This window comes from Pristiophorus japonicus, chromosome 15 (assembly GCF_044704955.1).
Source record: "Pristiophorus japonicus isolate sPriJap1 chromosome 15, sPriJap1.hap1, whole genome shotgun sequence".
NCBI classification, from domain to species: domain Eukaryota; kingdom Metazoa; phylum Chordata; class Chondrichthyes; family Pristiophoridae; genus Pristiophorus; species Pristiophorus japonicus.
In genome coordinates this window covers 35,583,001-35,600,198 of record NC_091991.1, presented here as the reverse complement: position 1 = coordinate 35,600,198, position 17,198 = coordinate 35,583,001, and the positions used below count along the sequence as shown (strand labels likewise).

General features: G+C 44.5%; 1 protein-coding gene across 2 annotated transcripts in view; it reads left to right on the top strand.

The window, feature by feature from the left end:
• cped1 (cadherin-like and PC-esterase domain containing 1) overlaps positions 1 to 17,198 on the top strand; it is a 373,997-nt gene that overhangs the window by 317,060 nt on the left and 39,739 nt on the right. For both annotated transcript variants that reach the window (XM_070900311.1, XM_070900312.1), the window contains one exon: positions 508 to 595. In XM_070900311.1, coding sequence (XP_070756412.1) covers positions 508 to 595 — 88 coding nt within the window. The remainder of the gene's footprint in view (positions 1 to 507; positions 596 to 17,198) is intronic.

Here is a 17,198-nt window from a genome sequence, read left to right as displayed (position 1 = left end):
CAGTCCCTGGCATTGCTCCACCTAATTGCTTCATAAATGATTCCAGGAATGTTTTCTTCACCTCCCTATCTGGAAGTTTAATCCAAGTATTGATAACTCTCTGCATGAAAAAGAACTTCCTATTATCAGTCCTAACTTACCTTTTACTAGTTGGAGCCTATGTCCCCTTGTTCTTTGCACTCTCCGTCCACTGGTACTTGAGAATTGTATTGGGGTCCTACTTACATACCATAATAAGGTACCCACTTTGCCTTTGCCTGGCCTTCACAAGCCTCCGTCCCCGACAAAGTGCCGATGGGCGAATTGGAGTAGTAAGTCCAGCACCACAATTATTAGAGCACTGTCGCCTTGTTCCTCCCCGCTGGGGGCAACAATAATCAGGCCCAAGGTATTTTGAGTGACGAATAAGTCAACTGAAATGTATTACCTTTTAAATTGCTAAAATATCCAACCACAATTGGTTTAATTTTAGTAAATCTTAATTTTATCATAATTTATATTTTGCAGAGAAAACCTTTTGAATATTCTTGTAGTCATAAAATCCATAGGAATGGGATTTCACCTGCCAGTGGATGGAATCCGATCCTTGTCTTTGGTAAGCAAATTATTATTTTTTTGTGCAGTTGAATTTATACTATATACTGCTGTCCCTCAACACTACACGTTCTTTTAAAATACTATTTCAGGAACATTATTTTTGCTTGGCTCCAAAATTAGTTTATTTCCATTGACCTTCCTAATCCTAAGTAATTCTATATTATTTAGCCATTGAAGGAACTATACCATACACATGTTCCAGTCTACATAAGAACATAAGAAAAAAAATAGGAGCAGGAGCAGGCCACCTGGCCCCTCGAGCCTGCTCCGTCATTTAATAAGATCATGGCTAATCTGATCATGGACTCAGCTCCAATTACCTGCACACTCCCCATAACCCTTTATTCCCTTATCGCTCAAAGATCTGTCTATCTCCGCCTTAATATATTCAATGACCTCAGCTCTCTGGGGCAGAGAATTCCACAGATTTAAAATCCTCAGAAGAAATTCCTTCCCATCCCAGTTTTAAATGAGCAGCCCCTTATTCTGAGACCATGTCCCCTAGTTTTAATTTCCCTTATGAGTGGAAATACCCTCTCTGCATCTACCTTGTCGAGCCCCCTCATTATCATATTTTTCGATAAGATCATCTCTCATTCTTCTGAACTCCAATGAGTGTAGGCCCAACCTACTCAACCCTCTCAACTTCGGAATCAACCTAGTGAACCTTCTCTGAACAGCCTCCAATGCAAGTATATTCTTTCTTAAATACGGAGACAAAAACTATGCAGTGCTCTAGGTGTGGCCTCACCAATGCGCTGTACAGTTGTAGCAGGACTTCTCTGCTTTTATACTCTCTCCCCTTTGCAATAAAGGCCAACATTCCATTTGCCTTCCTGATTACTTGCTGTACCTGCATACTCACTTTTTGTGATTCATGCACAAGGATCACCAGGTCCCTCTGTACTGCAGCACTTTACAATTTTTCTAGCCCCTGCATTTAATCATTCTGGGCAATAGTTTCAGAGGCAACAGAGAACATAAAAGACACTTGCAGATCAAGGTCTGTGCAACACCCAATATTGGAGAGTAAGCACTATTATAAAACACACAAAAGCACAACTTTGATTGCTAACTGCAAGAAGTTACTTTCCTCCACTGTGAGGTGCAACCTCTATCACAACACGTGGGTAAAAGATAATGTGGGACATGTATGAAGGGGTAATGTATGAACTCCACCTGTTACCCTGAATATGCTAGTCTTCGGTATCCCAATACCAGTTGTTGAATTTGCTACTGCATACTAACAGCTAAGATGCTTAATGTAGTCAGTGTTGACTCCTATGTGATGATGTAATAAGATAAACTTTTTAAGTGATCATGTTGAATGTATTTGTTCTGAAATGCTTAAAAAATTGAAATTATGTGGTCCTTGTCTATAATGCAATGATTTTTTTTAATGAGAGAAAATGATTAACTGATCAAAAACGTCCCAATATCAGGTTTATTACCGAATAATTATCAATAAGTTGATTTTCCATTATGTGCGCACCTACAGCAAAACTGTTTCACAAGTGGACATCAGCATGACATAATGTTGCAGCAATTTCTGAACCTCTGGGTTTTGCCCTCATAGTATTCAAAGCAAGTGTGATCGAGTGCTTCTGGGAGCTTACACACAGACATTTCCTGTGCTGCTGCAGCTATTTAAAGGGCTAAAGGTAAACTATGGCTTTGGCTTTCCATGCCTCCGCCTTGATTAGGGTGCATCTCCAGCATGGGTTATAGACGCTGCAGTAGGTCCAGGCACTGCTGCAGGGGGAGGAGGTAGGCACTGAGCTCTTTAAAAATAAAAATTGCAGAAAGCATTTTTAATTTTACTTATGGCAACATGGCCACCCCTTCAGAGGCCCATCTTCAATTTTTGCCCTGGGGTCCCCTCCGTCGGTCTCTGAATGCTGGATATGGGAGGCTACCACTGTGTGCAAATAATGCAAATGTCATGAAACACACCAGGAGCCATGTTTCCCTCAGGTGTATGCATTTACCATTGTAAATGGTACCCGTGTCCAAACCAGGTATAGTTTGCTCAGACAGGTTAATTTCTGCCCCTGCCTGCCCCAGGGTCAGTGAAAAATCAGTAGACTACATGTGAAAAGCGTGGGCATATAAATTTAATCTAGCAACTGGCTTTTGAATACTGGTTGGGTATCTCCATTCCAGCTCATTCTTCCTCATTTTTCGGCTTTGTTTCTCATTCTAATTTCTTCAATGAGCACTTTTAAACTGGCTCTCATCTTTCAATTGGACTCATGTGATTTCTTCAGTTCTTTTTCCATTGCTATTGCTATGATCTCAGTTTGCCACCCTTGTGCAGAATAGTTACTGATTTTTATTTATTTTGCTCAAAAGGGAATTGGATAAGTTCCTGAAGGGAAGGACTAGAGGGAAAGGGCAGGGGAGTGGGACTAGCTGAAGTGCTCTTGCAGAGGGCCAGCACGGGCTCGACTGGCCTCCTTCTGGGCTGTAACCATTCTATGATTCTAGGTATATGCAAGCTGCCTGTTTTCTATTCCACTTTCAAAATCTACTTTTGCAACTTAAGTAACATATTCTGCAGTCTTGGTAGGATCTTGGTAGCTTTTTCATAATTATGTTGAGGTTTATGATCACTCTCAACAAAATATCTTGCATATGCATATTGATGGATGTTTTGCAACCAAATACTGCAGCTGCAAGTTCTTTCTCTATTTGGGCAAAACCTGTATTGGGAAACAAAGAAACATAGAAAATAGGTGTAGGAGTAGGCCATTCGGCCCTTCGAGCCTGCACCACCATTCAATAAGATCATGGCTGATCATTCCCTCAGTACCCCTTTCCTGCTTTCTCTCCATACCCCTTGATCCCCTTAGCCGTAAGGGCCATATCTAACTCCCTCTTGAATATGTCCAATGAACTGGCATCAACAACTCTCTGCGGCAGGGAATTCCACAGGTTAACAACTCTCTGAGTGAAGAAGTTTCTCCTCATCTCAGTCCTAAATGGCCTACCCCTTATCCTAAGACTATGTCCCCTGGTTCTGGACTTCCCCAACATCGGGAACATTCTTCCCGCTTCTCACCTGTCCAGTCCCGTCAGAATCATATACGTTTCTATGAGATCCCCTCTCATCCTTCTAAACTCCAGTGAATAAAGGCCCAGTCTCTCCTCATATGACAGTCCAGCCATCCCTGGAATCAGTCTGGTGAACCTTCGCTGCACTCCCTCAATAGCAAGAACGTCCTTCCTCAGATTAGGAGACCAAAATTGAACACAATATTCCAGGTGAGGCCTCACTAAGGCCCTGTACAACTGCAGTAAGACCTCCCTGCTCCTATACTCAATCCCCTAGCTATGAAGGCCAACATACCATTTACCTTCTTCACCGCCTGCTGTACCTGCATGCCAACTTTCAATGACTAATGTACCATGACACCCAGGTCTCGTTGCATCTCCCGTTTTCCTAATCTGCCACCATTCAGATAATATTCTGCCTTCTATTCACGCATTCACACCACCTATTGAGCTGGTGTGAATGATTGTGAGTCACACACTATAGGTTGTTTCTCCTGTAGTAATACTGCAGCCATTCCTGAAATGGAAGCATCAACACTAACCCTCACCTGCAAGAACATACTGTACTATTTCAACACTGGTATTTCCATAAACAGGCAATGCACTTCAAAATCCCATCATGTCCTTCAATCCAATGGTATGGGTTATGTATTTTTCAAATAGTTTTCTTAGTGAATTTGAGACATCTCGTAAATTAGACAGGAGGTTACCTGAATAATTCACTATGCCAAGATAGATATACCATCAAACTATTGGGGTTTTCAAGTGTTTGATTGCTTCAATGTTTATTTCATCGGCTTCAAGTGCTACTACTGAAAGTGCTTCCTATGTAACTGATCTCTTGTACATTAAACTTGCACTTATTTATACTGAGCTTCATATTGTATTCTCTTTATATCTCTAGCGCCTTATTCCCAATCTTTGGTCATGTGTTCTTTCTCCAAATCAGGACATTTATATATATATATATACTTCCTGTACATATTAACCTTACTTCCTGTGTTTTGCTTTTATAATGGAAAACATGTATGTCATTGTATCATAATGGGAAAACCCCATAGGAACATGTCAACATTTATGATGGGAAAATCCTATAGCAACATCCCAAAATTTCACCGTCACAGTTTATTGATGAACTTCCAGCTGTGATTCATTAACTTGAAGAGGGCAAATACCCACAACATTTACAGCTCTCCCTGGCATTCTCTTCACAGAGGTCGAGGAATATCAGAATAGTACCTTGCTGCCATATACAAACACACGAACAATACGAACATCGAACAATGACGGACAAGTAAAGACCATCTGGTCCATTGAGCCTGTCCCACACAATTGCAATACCTTGTGTATCACAACATATACACTCCCCACCCAAAACCATGTGATCTGGGAGAGGCAAAAGAAAAGATTAAAAACCCAGGCCAATTTGGGGAGAAAAAAAAAATCAGGGAAATTCCTCTCTGGCCCATCTAGGCGATCAAAACGAGACCAGATCATCACTCTGGCCATTAAATTCCCTGAGGTACCTATCTTCTTTGAGAGTTCATCTCCGCCGCAGCCATACATCTGGGGCACTGACTATTCCGGTTGAAGAATTAATTTAAAAAATAAAATCTGCCATTTCTCTGTTGTTGCATTCCTGAAGGCAATCAATCACTTTCTGATCAATTATTACCAGGAAAACAGCATTAGGCCCTCACTTCAATGATGGTCCAGTAAGTTTGTCTGCTTCTTTCAGGTGGGTCCAAGAAAGGCAGAACTAAGATTTCTGGCATGGATATAATCCTGCCCTCCTGAGTCTTTCAGTGACATCAACAGGGCAGGCGGCAGCCACAAGAAGTACCCACTCTACTGTCTGAATTTTTGCTCATCTGGAAAAAGAGGTGGAGACCAGGCAGAACAGTGTCTCGCCTCAAATTGTGTCCCATTCCAGTGTACATCAATGTCCCTCATCCCAGGCCTAGAATTTTCAGAACCCTTAGATTTTGCAGTAAAAATAACGGTGCGATTATCAGCGCTCACTGTTATTAAAGTGTCATTTGGACAGCAGCTTCCGGTGACTGCACATGCAGTTAACAGCGGAAATCAGGAAGTTGCTGTCCAAGTTGTCCCTGCTTCTCCAGAAGCTTCGCTGTAACAGTATCTCGCCCTGAGACTTGGCATTTAAACACATGAAGTTGTAGTAGTTACGTGATAGATACCCACTAAATTTACCAGAAAATGTTAGGGCTTGTCCATTCCAGTGTGAATACATTTTTAACGATGTGATTAAGTCTTAATTACTGCCAAACAACCTCTCTGGCACTAAAAATTAACTTTCATAAGTTTGGATTCTCATTCTTTCTGATTTTAATTATTGTTGGAGATTTTTTTTTAATTAAAAATTTAAATAAAAGCTTTTCTTTTTAACTTTTTCTTTACGTCTCTTATCTTTCAATCACATCTTTCTTTCCCTCTCTTTATTTTGCTTGGCATTGAATTAACTATTCTAACTTAAACTTCCTGGTTTAGGCTCTGCGGCCTGAATTTTCCCCTAAAAAATGGATATGTTTGGAGCATGGGGGCAGTTAAATTGATAAAAATGGGATTCCCAACCTGATCCCGCCACTTCTGGTTTTAACGGGGGCCGGTTCCCAGGGATTGGTACGTCAATTTAAATATTGTAATGATGCTGGAAGCCTCCTTTTTAACCTCCGTTTTGAATTTAACTGCCCCTGGACGGGTTTCACACAATTTGGGAAACCCAGCAGTTAAACTGAGGCAGGGACTGATGCATCCAGGAGGTAAGTGGCATGAAAGCTAGCTCCTGGACCCAGTGTCCCTGCCTAACCCACCCCCAGTGATCAGAGACACCCCACAGGGCCTCTGTTCGCCGCTCCAGGCCTCTGATTTCCACCATGAAGCCTGCCCAACCCCTCCCCCACCCCACCTCCCCACGAATGATGCTGATGCCAACCAGAATCCTCTGGTGGCCGGTGGGAATCCGAAGTTTCACATTCAAATCAGGCCCTGCCGTTAACGTTGGCAGGCCCTGCTATTAAAGTCAGCAAAGCCTGCAGGAAACCCTGCATCCTTCGGAGGCCCCCAACCCCAACCCGCCTTCCTTGAGAAAATTCCAGCCTGTGTGCTTCAGCAAAGATTCTTCAATCTGTTTAAAGAAATACACAGTTGTTTGCCCTATTTACACAGATCCCAGATCCCCTGTAGAGGGCACTGTCATGTATCTTACATTGTTATACATAACTGTATCCTAACATGCTGTACATGACTGTAATAAGATATGACCTGTAACCACCAGCATACCTTACCACCAGGGGTGCACTTGCAGGAGACACTGGATACCTGTCCCATACAGGTATATAAGGACAGGTCTCAGGCAAGTGCAGCATTCCAGAACTGTGAAATAAAGGTGCAGATCCAGAGTGACCTTGACTTCACTACATGCCTCGTGTGAATCTGTACTGAGCGGACAGGACTTTACAGTGGCGACGAGTTACGGGATTACAGAATCCACAGAATGGCGAACAACGGATCAGATAAAAAGTACAATGCTGGAGACAATTGGGAGGACTTTATAGAAAGGCTCCAGCAAAGCTTTCTCACCAAAGACTGGTTAGGAGACGACAAAGCAGACAAGAGAAGAGGCCATCTCTTGACCAGCTGTGGCTCGAAAACATACGCTTTAATGAAGGATCTGTTGCCACCTAAGAAACCAGCAAGCAAGTCGTTTGAAGAATTGAGCACACTGGTAAGAGACCACCTGAAGCCAGTGAGCAGCCTACACATGGCCAGACACACTACTGTGTGGGCCAGAGCATACCCGACTTCGTGGCGAAACTTCGGAGGTTGGCTAGTTTATGTGAGTTCTCCGATGAACTGAGGAGAGAAATGCTGAGAGACTTTTTCATTGAAGGAATAGGCCACACAGGCATATTCCGAAAGCTCATAGAGACCAAGAACCTGACCTTAGAGGCAGCAGCACTGGTTGCACAGACATTCTTGGCAGGGGAAGAAGAAACGAGGTTGATTTACAATGCAGGTACGACAACAAACGAAATATCAGAACAAGGAGTTCACAGCGTGCAACAAGCTGCTACCCCCACACACAGACAAGAGCGGGAGAGCAGACCCTCGACAGCAGGCAGTGGCGCCAGAAGCCATCAAGGGCCACAGGAACACCTCATCAACCCACACTGCGAGCAATCAACTACAAACTGAGAGAAGCTCAAGAGAGATCAGCTAGACGCAGCTCACTCTTTGGAAACAATGGAAGCGGTCTGTGCTGGAGGTGTGGGGGTGGGCACTCATCAAGGGGATGTCGATTTCAGCAGGGTGTTTGTAGGAACTGTGAATATACAGGGCATCTGGCCCGCATGTGCAAAAAAACGGCAGCTCGGCTGGTATACGAATCGGATGGGTCGGAAAGCGGACCAGAAGACAGTGGGGACAGTACCCGGGACACCGATGTACAGCGGGTCAACACGATCAATAGCCGCTGCTCCTACAACAAGACGCCTCCTATAATGATGAGGGTCCTACTCAACAGGATAGCTGTCAACATGGAGCTGGATACGGGAGCGAGTCAATCTCTCATGGGCGCTCAACAATTTGAACAACTGTGGCCGCATAAAAGAGACAGACCAAAACTCACAAGGGTCGACACCAAACTAAGGACCTATACCAAAGAAATCGTACCAGTCCTCGGCAGCGCCATGCTCTCCGTCACACACAAAGGGACAGTGAACCGACTTCCCCTGTGGATTGTCCCCGGAGACCCCCCAGCACTGCTGGGGAGAAGCTGGCTGGCAAAACTAAACTGGAAATGGGATGATGTTCATGCCATGTCGTTAGAGGAACGGACCTCCTGCTCAACAGTTATAAAGCGATTTGAACATCTCTTTCAGCCAGGTGTGGGCACTTTCAAAGGGGCCAAAGTCAAAATTTACATCACACAGGATGCTAGACCAGAGCTGTACCCTATGTGATGAGGGAAAAGATTGAACATGAACGAGACAGGCTTCTGCGGGAAGACATTATATCATCTGTGGAATTTAGCGACTGGGCAAGTCCCACCGTCCCAGTCATAAAGCCTGATGGATCTGTACGAATCTGTGGGGACTACAAATCTACCATAAACAGAGTCTCCCTACAGGACCAGTACCCGCTGCCCAGAGCGGGGGACTTATTTGCTACATTGGCTGGAGGTAAACTTTTCTCAAAACTAGACCTCACATCTGCGTATATGACGCAAGAATTGACCGAGGAATCCAAGCTACTCACCACCATCAACACACATCGAGGCCTTTTCATGTACAATCGATGCCCATTCGGCATCAGGTCGACAGCTGCCATATTCCAGCGCAACATGGAGAGTCTGCTCAAGTCCATCCCGGGGACGGTTGTATTTCAAGACGACATACTTATCACGGGCAGGGACACCGACTCCCATCTCCGTAATTTGGAGGAAGTACTAAAGTGGTTGGATCGGGTAGGCCTACGAGTTAAGAAATCCAAGTGCCTGTTTCTCGCACCTGAGGTTGAATTTTTGGGCAGAAGGATTGTCGCTGATGGAATCCGCCCAACATAGTCCAAAACAGAAGCAATTCGCCTGGCACCCAGGCCCCGAATGTCTCAGAACTGCGCGCCTTTCTCAGGCTACTCAATTACTTTGGGAACTTTATGCAGAACTTAAGCACGCTACTGGAGCCTCTCCACATGCTACTCAGAAAGGGGTGCGATTGGTTTAGGGGGGACGCCCAGGAACGCGCCTTCAATAAGGGACGCAACCTTCTGTGTTCCAATAGTGTTTTGACTTTCTTTGATCCAGGTAAAAAGCTAGTTCTCACATGTGATGCATCAGCGTATGGGGTCGGGTACGTTTTACAACATGTCAATAGTGCAGGCAAATTACAACCCATAAGCTTATGCCTCCAGGTCACTTTCGCGGGTGGAGCGCGGGTACGGAATGGTAGAGAAGGAGGTGCTCGCGTGCGTGTACGGTGTCAAAAAGATGCACCAATATCTTTTCGGGGCCAAGTTCGCGTTAGAAACCGACCACAAGCCCCTCATGTCCCTCCTATCCGAGAGCAAGGCAATAAACGCCAACGCCTCGGTGCGAATTCAACGGTGGGCACTCATGCTGGCGTCCTACGACTATACCATAAGGCACAGACCAGGCACAGACAACTGTGCCGACGCGCTCAGCAGGCTACCCCTGGCGACCACGGAAGGATCCGACGAACAGGACTGTTTGATAGTCATGGCAATCAATGCCTTTGAGTCCACAGGTTCGTCCATGACGGCTTGCCAAATCAGAGCCTGGACGGCCAGCGACCCCACATTATCCTTAGTAAAAAGATGTGTCCTAACCGGTGACTGGGCAGTGGCTCGCGATGCCTGCCCCGAGGAATTCAAACCCTTTCACAGGCGCATGCATGAGTTATCACTACAAGCGGACTGCCTGATGTGGGGCAGCCGAGTAGTCGTGCCTTTGCGAGGCAGAGAGGCATTTGTCCGGGAGCTCTACCGCGAGCACCCGGGGATCGTTTTCATGAAGGCCATAGCCAGATCCCACGTCTGGTGGCCTGGTATTGACGCGAACTTGGAGCTCTGCGTCCGACGGTGCACCATTTGTGCCCAACTCAACAATGCCTCCAAGGAGGCTGTCCTGAGCCCCTGGCCCTGGCCTACCAAACCGTGGTCGCGGGTGCACGTAGACTATGCGGGCCCATTGATGTGCAAAATGTTCCTCGTAGTTGTAGATGCATTTTCAAAGTGGATCGAATGCACCATTTTAAACTTGAGCACAACCTCTACCACTGTGGAGAGCCTCGCAACCATGTTTGCAACGCACAGAATCCCTGACATATTGGTCAATGGCAATGGTCCGTGCTTCACCAGCGCAGAATTCCAAGATTTTATAATTGACCACGGCATAAATCACGTCAAGACGGCACCGTTCAAGCCAGCCTCCAACGGCCAGGTGGGGAGAGCAGTGCAAATCATTAAACAAGGCATGCTTAAAATCCAAGGTCCCACGCTGCAGGGTCGCCGGTCGTGACTGCTGCTGGCATACAGATCTCGCCCGCACTCATTGACTGGGACTCCCCCCGCGCAACTGTTAATGAAAAGGACTTTAAAAACAAGGCTCTCATTAATCCTCCCAGACATGCACAAAATCTTTGAGGCAAAGCGCCGTAAGCTGACTGAGTACAGACATTCTGACATGACAGAAATTCGAGGGGGGAGATGGAATGAGATGGGGGACAAAGTGTTTGTACTAAACTATGGCAGGGGTCCCAAATGGCTTGCAGGGACAGTAACGGGCAAGGAAGGAAACAGGCTACTGGTAGTACAAATGGACAATGGCAAAACCTGCCGGAGACATGTAGACCAAGTCAAATCCAGATTTACCAACAACACTGCGGAACCAGAGGCAGACTACAATGTGGAACTTGCACCACATCTGGTGGACAGACAGAGGGAACAACCTGAGGAAAGGGCAATCTCAACAGACAGCCCAGGCGAGTCAACAACAATCAAACCAATCGAAACAGACAGCCCAGGCGAGATACCAGCAACCACACCTAAAGCAAAACAGACACCAAGGCAAACAATTGAAGCACAACTCAGACGCTCCACGCGAGAGCGTAGACCACCTGAGAGACTGAACCTATAACGACAATAAGACCTTGGGGGAGGGTGATGTCATGTATCTTACATTATTATATATAACTGTATCCTAACATGCTATACATGACTGTAATAAGATATGACCTGTAATTACCAGCATACCTTACCACCAGTAGTGCACTTGCAGGAGACACTGGATACCTGTCCCAGACAGGTATATAAGGATACCTGTCCCAGACAGGTATGTAAGGCAAGTGCAGCATTCCAGAGCTGTGAAATAAAGGTGCATGTCCAGAGTGACCTTGACTTCACTACATGCCTCGTGTGAATCTGTACTGAGGGGACAGGACTTTACAGGCACTGCACCAAAATGGCTTTCTAATCACAGCAAGTTCCACTGCAAAATCCCATGGAAAATCTGTGAGCGCCATTTGTTTGCCGTTGAGAGAAAAATCCAGGTCTATATATTGTGACTGGATTTAAAGGGACCGACACTCAACAATTCAAACCCATACTGCATTTTTGATACAGCTGTCTCAAACTGATTCCTCAATTGGGTTCATTCAAAAGACGCAGTCTAAATAGATCTCCATAGCACCTGAAGGATTTGGGTGTGCCCATTGAGGAGTCCACAATCTGACCAAGCTGCAGAATGCCACAGAGCATGTGGCCACTCCAGGGCCCTCTGCAGTGAAGCACGTTTTGATTGAGGTTCCAAACTCAGGGTAGCTTCTTTCAGGAACGACCTTGATTCCCTCTTTATTGTGAGGCTGAATGTTTCCTTGAAGCAGATGGCTCAGCTCTGTAACTGACTCCATGCTGACCCAGAGCTTGCGGAGGTACTTCCTCATGACTATTATCGAGTAGGTGTGCTAGAGGATAATAGTGGATGCAGGCAGTCTATTTCTGGTGCTGGCTAATCTCCCTGGCATATCTTCTTTGATCCTATCATCTTCAAGCATTAAAATCTGTACTTTGTAAGGCAGTTGAAGGCAAGCCCATAATTTTATTTTAAAAATGCCTGTGTTTCGTTAAGAACTTTCTTCCCCGCATGCGAGAATTTTACAGCTGTTTCAAACTGATTCCAATTAATGACAATTTGGAATAAATGAAATTAGCATTTCTGCCCAAAGCTTCAATGGAGATTTGAGTATCGGTATCCTTATTTAAATATTTTATGCATGCATGATGAGGCTCTTGCATCAGCTTGGAATTAATAGGGTAAATAAATACCAAAGTGTCGGAATTGTCTCACCGGCATTAAATCTTGTAAATGAGAACGAGTACATTCTCTCTCTTAGGCGGTCCCTTGTGTCGAGGATGACTTGCTTCCATTAATATATTTTATTCCTGTTTTGTAGGATCATTTTAGGTAACCTAGGTTTCATACAAGTAAACCCCGATTTTAACCTAATCCACCCAGCAGGCAGGTTAATTTGGAAGTCCATTTTACACCCGATTTTACTGTCTATTAAAATCAGGCAGGGTTTTAAATGGCCGTCCGACCTGTTCCCGCCGGGGGGGGGAGTGGGGGGGGGGGAAACCAAGCTCAATCAGACTTTTCTATCAGAGGCAGCAGGAATAATCGGGAGGTCACCTACAATGGCAACCTGCGGCCACCTATTTCGATAATGCTGCCAGTGGTGTCAGAAATTCACACTGTTTAAAATTGCACTTTACTTTTCTGCTGTCCCGCCTACACTCAATAAAAAAATCACCAACAAATCTTAACTATTTCCTTTTTATTATTATCTATGTTTGCTGTGAAGTTTTTTTCTGTTGTAAAAAAATGCAGAACATATTTATACTGTGCAATTTCTACTAACCTTGAAAAAACTGTGCAGTACCTTTTGTGTGATTTCTTTTTAGCTACTGTGCATGAAGTGGAAAAGACTGGTGATAATATGTCATGAAACTAAACCAGATTCTATAATAGATCCACAGATGAATAAAACTAGCCTTAGAATATCAATGCTAAACCATATTGCAACTTCAAATAGTCACTTAGAAAGTGAGAAAAAAAAGGGTATTTGACAGGATAAATCAACATATATTTATATCTGGTTGTGGTTCTTTACTTGAGTGTGGTATTATCAAAGATAGTTACCCTTTTCTAGCAAATACAGTATTTAGTATATTTATCACGGACCACTTCTGACTGCAGTTAATTCATAACTGAAGGGATATGAATTTTTGCATAATCTGTAGTAATGATATCAGAAAATGTAATCCTGTGAATGGCATCATTAAGCGTTCAGTATGGTGCCCCGAACTCACACCTCTCCTGGGCCCCGATCACGTCGCTCCACGATCATTCGCCGCTCCTTCACCCCGACCTCACCGCTCCTGCTGTACCTGCCCACGCACCAATCACCGACCTGGACCTCGGTGACGTCCAATCCAATCGCCCTCTTCATTGCCGTCACCCTCTTGAACCAGCTCGCGTTGCTCTTTGAAATGGTATGCCGCCACACTGTCCAGGGGCTGCTCGCCTTTTATGGCCCCGACCTGCTGCTGGTCCCAGCAGAGGCGATGGCCCTGGGGCAGTACAGGCCAGCCCACACTGCGATATGTGTGCACACTAGGTCCGTGCAGCAAAGCTGGTCTCCAGTCATCTTGGTTAATCCTTGCCACTGGACCATGACCAAGCTCTGTCAAGTCCGTGTGGTGGCTGGTGTGCAACGGCCGCCACACGTTAAAAAAATCAACGCACAGGCATCTTCCATGGAGTCACCAGTTCATGACAAAATAATTTTACAAGATTGAACGCCAGTGGAGGCGTTCTCACACATTGAAATTTTTATCCCAATAACTCTTAAATTATTGCTGATAATTGTTCAAATCACCTGTGCAAATTGTTTTGCTATATGGAATCTAGTATAAACAACTGCAGTCAGTTCTGACTAGAAAAGCTGTTCCTCACGCGCTCATGTATTGTTATAGAATTTTAGAAATAAGTAGTTAAGATGGGATCAACAAAAAGTTCACTCATTCAACAGATTGAATTTGTCATAAGAACCATTCTCAAGATCATTTTAACCTTGCATAGTTTTCACCAGTTCACATGGTCGAAAAGTAATTATCATTCAGAGGCCTCCAGAATCATTTATAGCAATGGAATTTGCATTACATTGAAATTCTGATGGTCTCCTTAATTGAAACAGAAGTTCAGACCAATTTTTAAAGCTCCTTTTCAGTCATCATAAAATTCATGACCAGAAATAACTTTTAAGGTTATTTCTTGAAAGGAATATTAAGATTTTATGCACAGCATATAAAGAAAACCCGGACTTTAGTCACAGATACACAAACATGCAATAAAGCTGAAGAATTTAAAAATGTTATTTAACTTTGTAAAGTTTATTCAGTTACTCACCTCAAGTCTGATCATTTTGCATAGTTGCCACCTCCCCCTGACAGAAATAAACATACCAGCAGAAAAAATGCCTCCCCTAATACTGCCTGACTGAATAGTAGACATTGGGAGATAACATTTTTGGGGAGTTTATTATTCGCCATGACCTGAACATATAAATCTTGCACAGTTGACAGCATGATTTAATTTAAGTGAATAATCCTGCTATGCTAGATCATTGCTGCCAGAACTGCTAATATATAGAACTGTAAACTAGCAACATGAGCATACACCTGCTATGCTGAGTCAAACTATATGTATTGTTGTTATGCTTTTGAGCAACTGATGCACAGCATTGCAAATCCAACTTGTGTTGCCCAAAGCATATCTGTTACCGCAAGACACATATTAATAGTCTATCTTTACGTTTCCCTTATTCTTGCAGCAATTATATCTTCTTTATGATTAGCTATCGACTCCCAAAATACGTCCACAGAAAAAGGAAAACTGTGTGCTCCTTCTTACATTAAGTTAAGAAATGAGTGATCATAAATAAGGCATAGTCCATCCATCAACGCATATATATGTGGATGCATTATTTCCAGAATATCATTATATCGTATAGAGCAAGTGATTATTTGGCACAATGCAATATCCTGTAACAAATCCCATCCTGAGCACTGAAGTTTTGCATTAAAAGCTCAAAGGAATGAAAATGCCAGTTTCTGAGTGGATGAAGACAATTTCAAATCACTTACTGCTACAAATCACTTGTCCTAACCATACACGAGTTAGAAAGGAGAACAGAAAAAGGGAAAACAAAAAGATGAGTAAAGGAAGAAAAAGAGACTCACTAGATGGAATATAATGTTGGAAAGTGTGGGGTCATACACTTTGGCAGAAAAAAATCAAAGAGCAAATTATTATTTAAATGGAGAAAGATTGCAAAGTGCCGCAGTACAGCGGGGCCTGGGGGTACTTATGCATGAAACACAAAAGGATAGTATGCAGGTACAGCAAATGATCAGTAAGGCCAATGGTATCTTGGCCATTATTGCAAAGGGGTTGGAGTATAAAAGCAGGAAAATCTTGCTACAGCTATACAAGGTACTGGTGAGGCCACACCTGGAATACTGCATGCAGTTTTGGTTTCCATATTTACGAAAGGATATACTTGCTTTGGAGGCAGTTCAGAGAAGGTTCACTAGGTTGATTCCGGGGATGAGGGGGTTGACTTATCAGGAAAGGTTGAGTAGGTTGGGCCTCTACTCATTGGAATTCAGAAGAATGAGAGGTGATCTTATTGAAATGTATAAGATTATGAGGGGGCTTGACAAGGTGGGTGCAGAGAGGATGTTTCCACTGATGGGGGAGACTAGAACTAGAGGGCATGATCTTAGAATAAGGGACCACCCATTTAAAACAGAGATGAGGAGAAATTTCTTCTCTCAGAGGGTTGTAAATCTGTGGAATTCGCTGCCTCAGAGAGCTGTGGAAGCTGGGACATTGAATAAATTTAAGACAGAACTAGACAGTTTCTTAAATGATAAGGGGATAAGGGGTTATGGGGAGCGGGCGGGGAAGTGGAGCTAAGTTCATGATCAGATCAGCCATCATCTTATTGAATGGTGGAGCAGGCTCGAGGTGCCGTATGGCTTACTCCTGTCCCTATTTTTTATGTTCTATGTTCTTAGATGTGGCACACACACCCATCCACTGCTCCAAAAGGTTGGCCACCATCGAAATGATTATCCCAGCTGTAGTATCACACCACGGGGCGGGACTTCTGCCCACCACTCCAATAGTGCCAGAATCTCAACCAGCTTTCTTGTGTCGGGGACCATCCGGTATACACGGCAAGCTCCTTGTGGCATTCCCACCGCCAATGGGGCATGTGCTGTTGCTTAGCTGTGAAATACTGGCGGTTCTGCAATTAAAAGGTTAACAGTAACCTGAAGATGAAAAGATCGGCATCCTGATAAGACTCGGCACAGACTCTACAGGAGAAAGCAAGTGGAGGCCAGAATGGAGGGAGCAGGGTCTGCTACAAGACCCACAAAAGCTACAAAAACCCTGGATCAATACCACCACTTCCCAGAACCTACCACCACCTTCCCCATGGTACCACTGGTAAGCAGTAGTAAGTGGGGCAAATGGGACCTGATGCTGCCCCCACCCCCACTGCCATTTGGACATGTTGGGCAGAGGAGTGGTTCGTGGCAGTCCTGGCAGGAATGGAGGGACAGATATTTCTGGTGAGGCAGTGGTAGGCCTCACTGCTCGCATTGTCCATGATACTCGACCATGATACTACCCAATTTCTGCTGGGATCATGGAGGAGAATCTGGCTCCATGTTTTATATTACTTAACTGAAATATCAACCATTCATAGGTTAGGTACATGATCAGATCTAACAGTGAGCCCACCTACTATTTAGGCGATGCAGTGGATGGACATAATGGGGCGGAAATTGCTCCTCCCGATAAGGCCCCTGGCCGCCTGAAAGCGGCGGCCACAGAGCGACGCGGAATGGCTGCTGACTCACCATGGAGTGGTCGC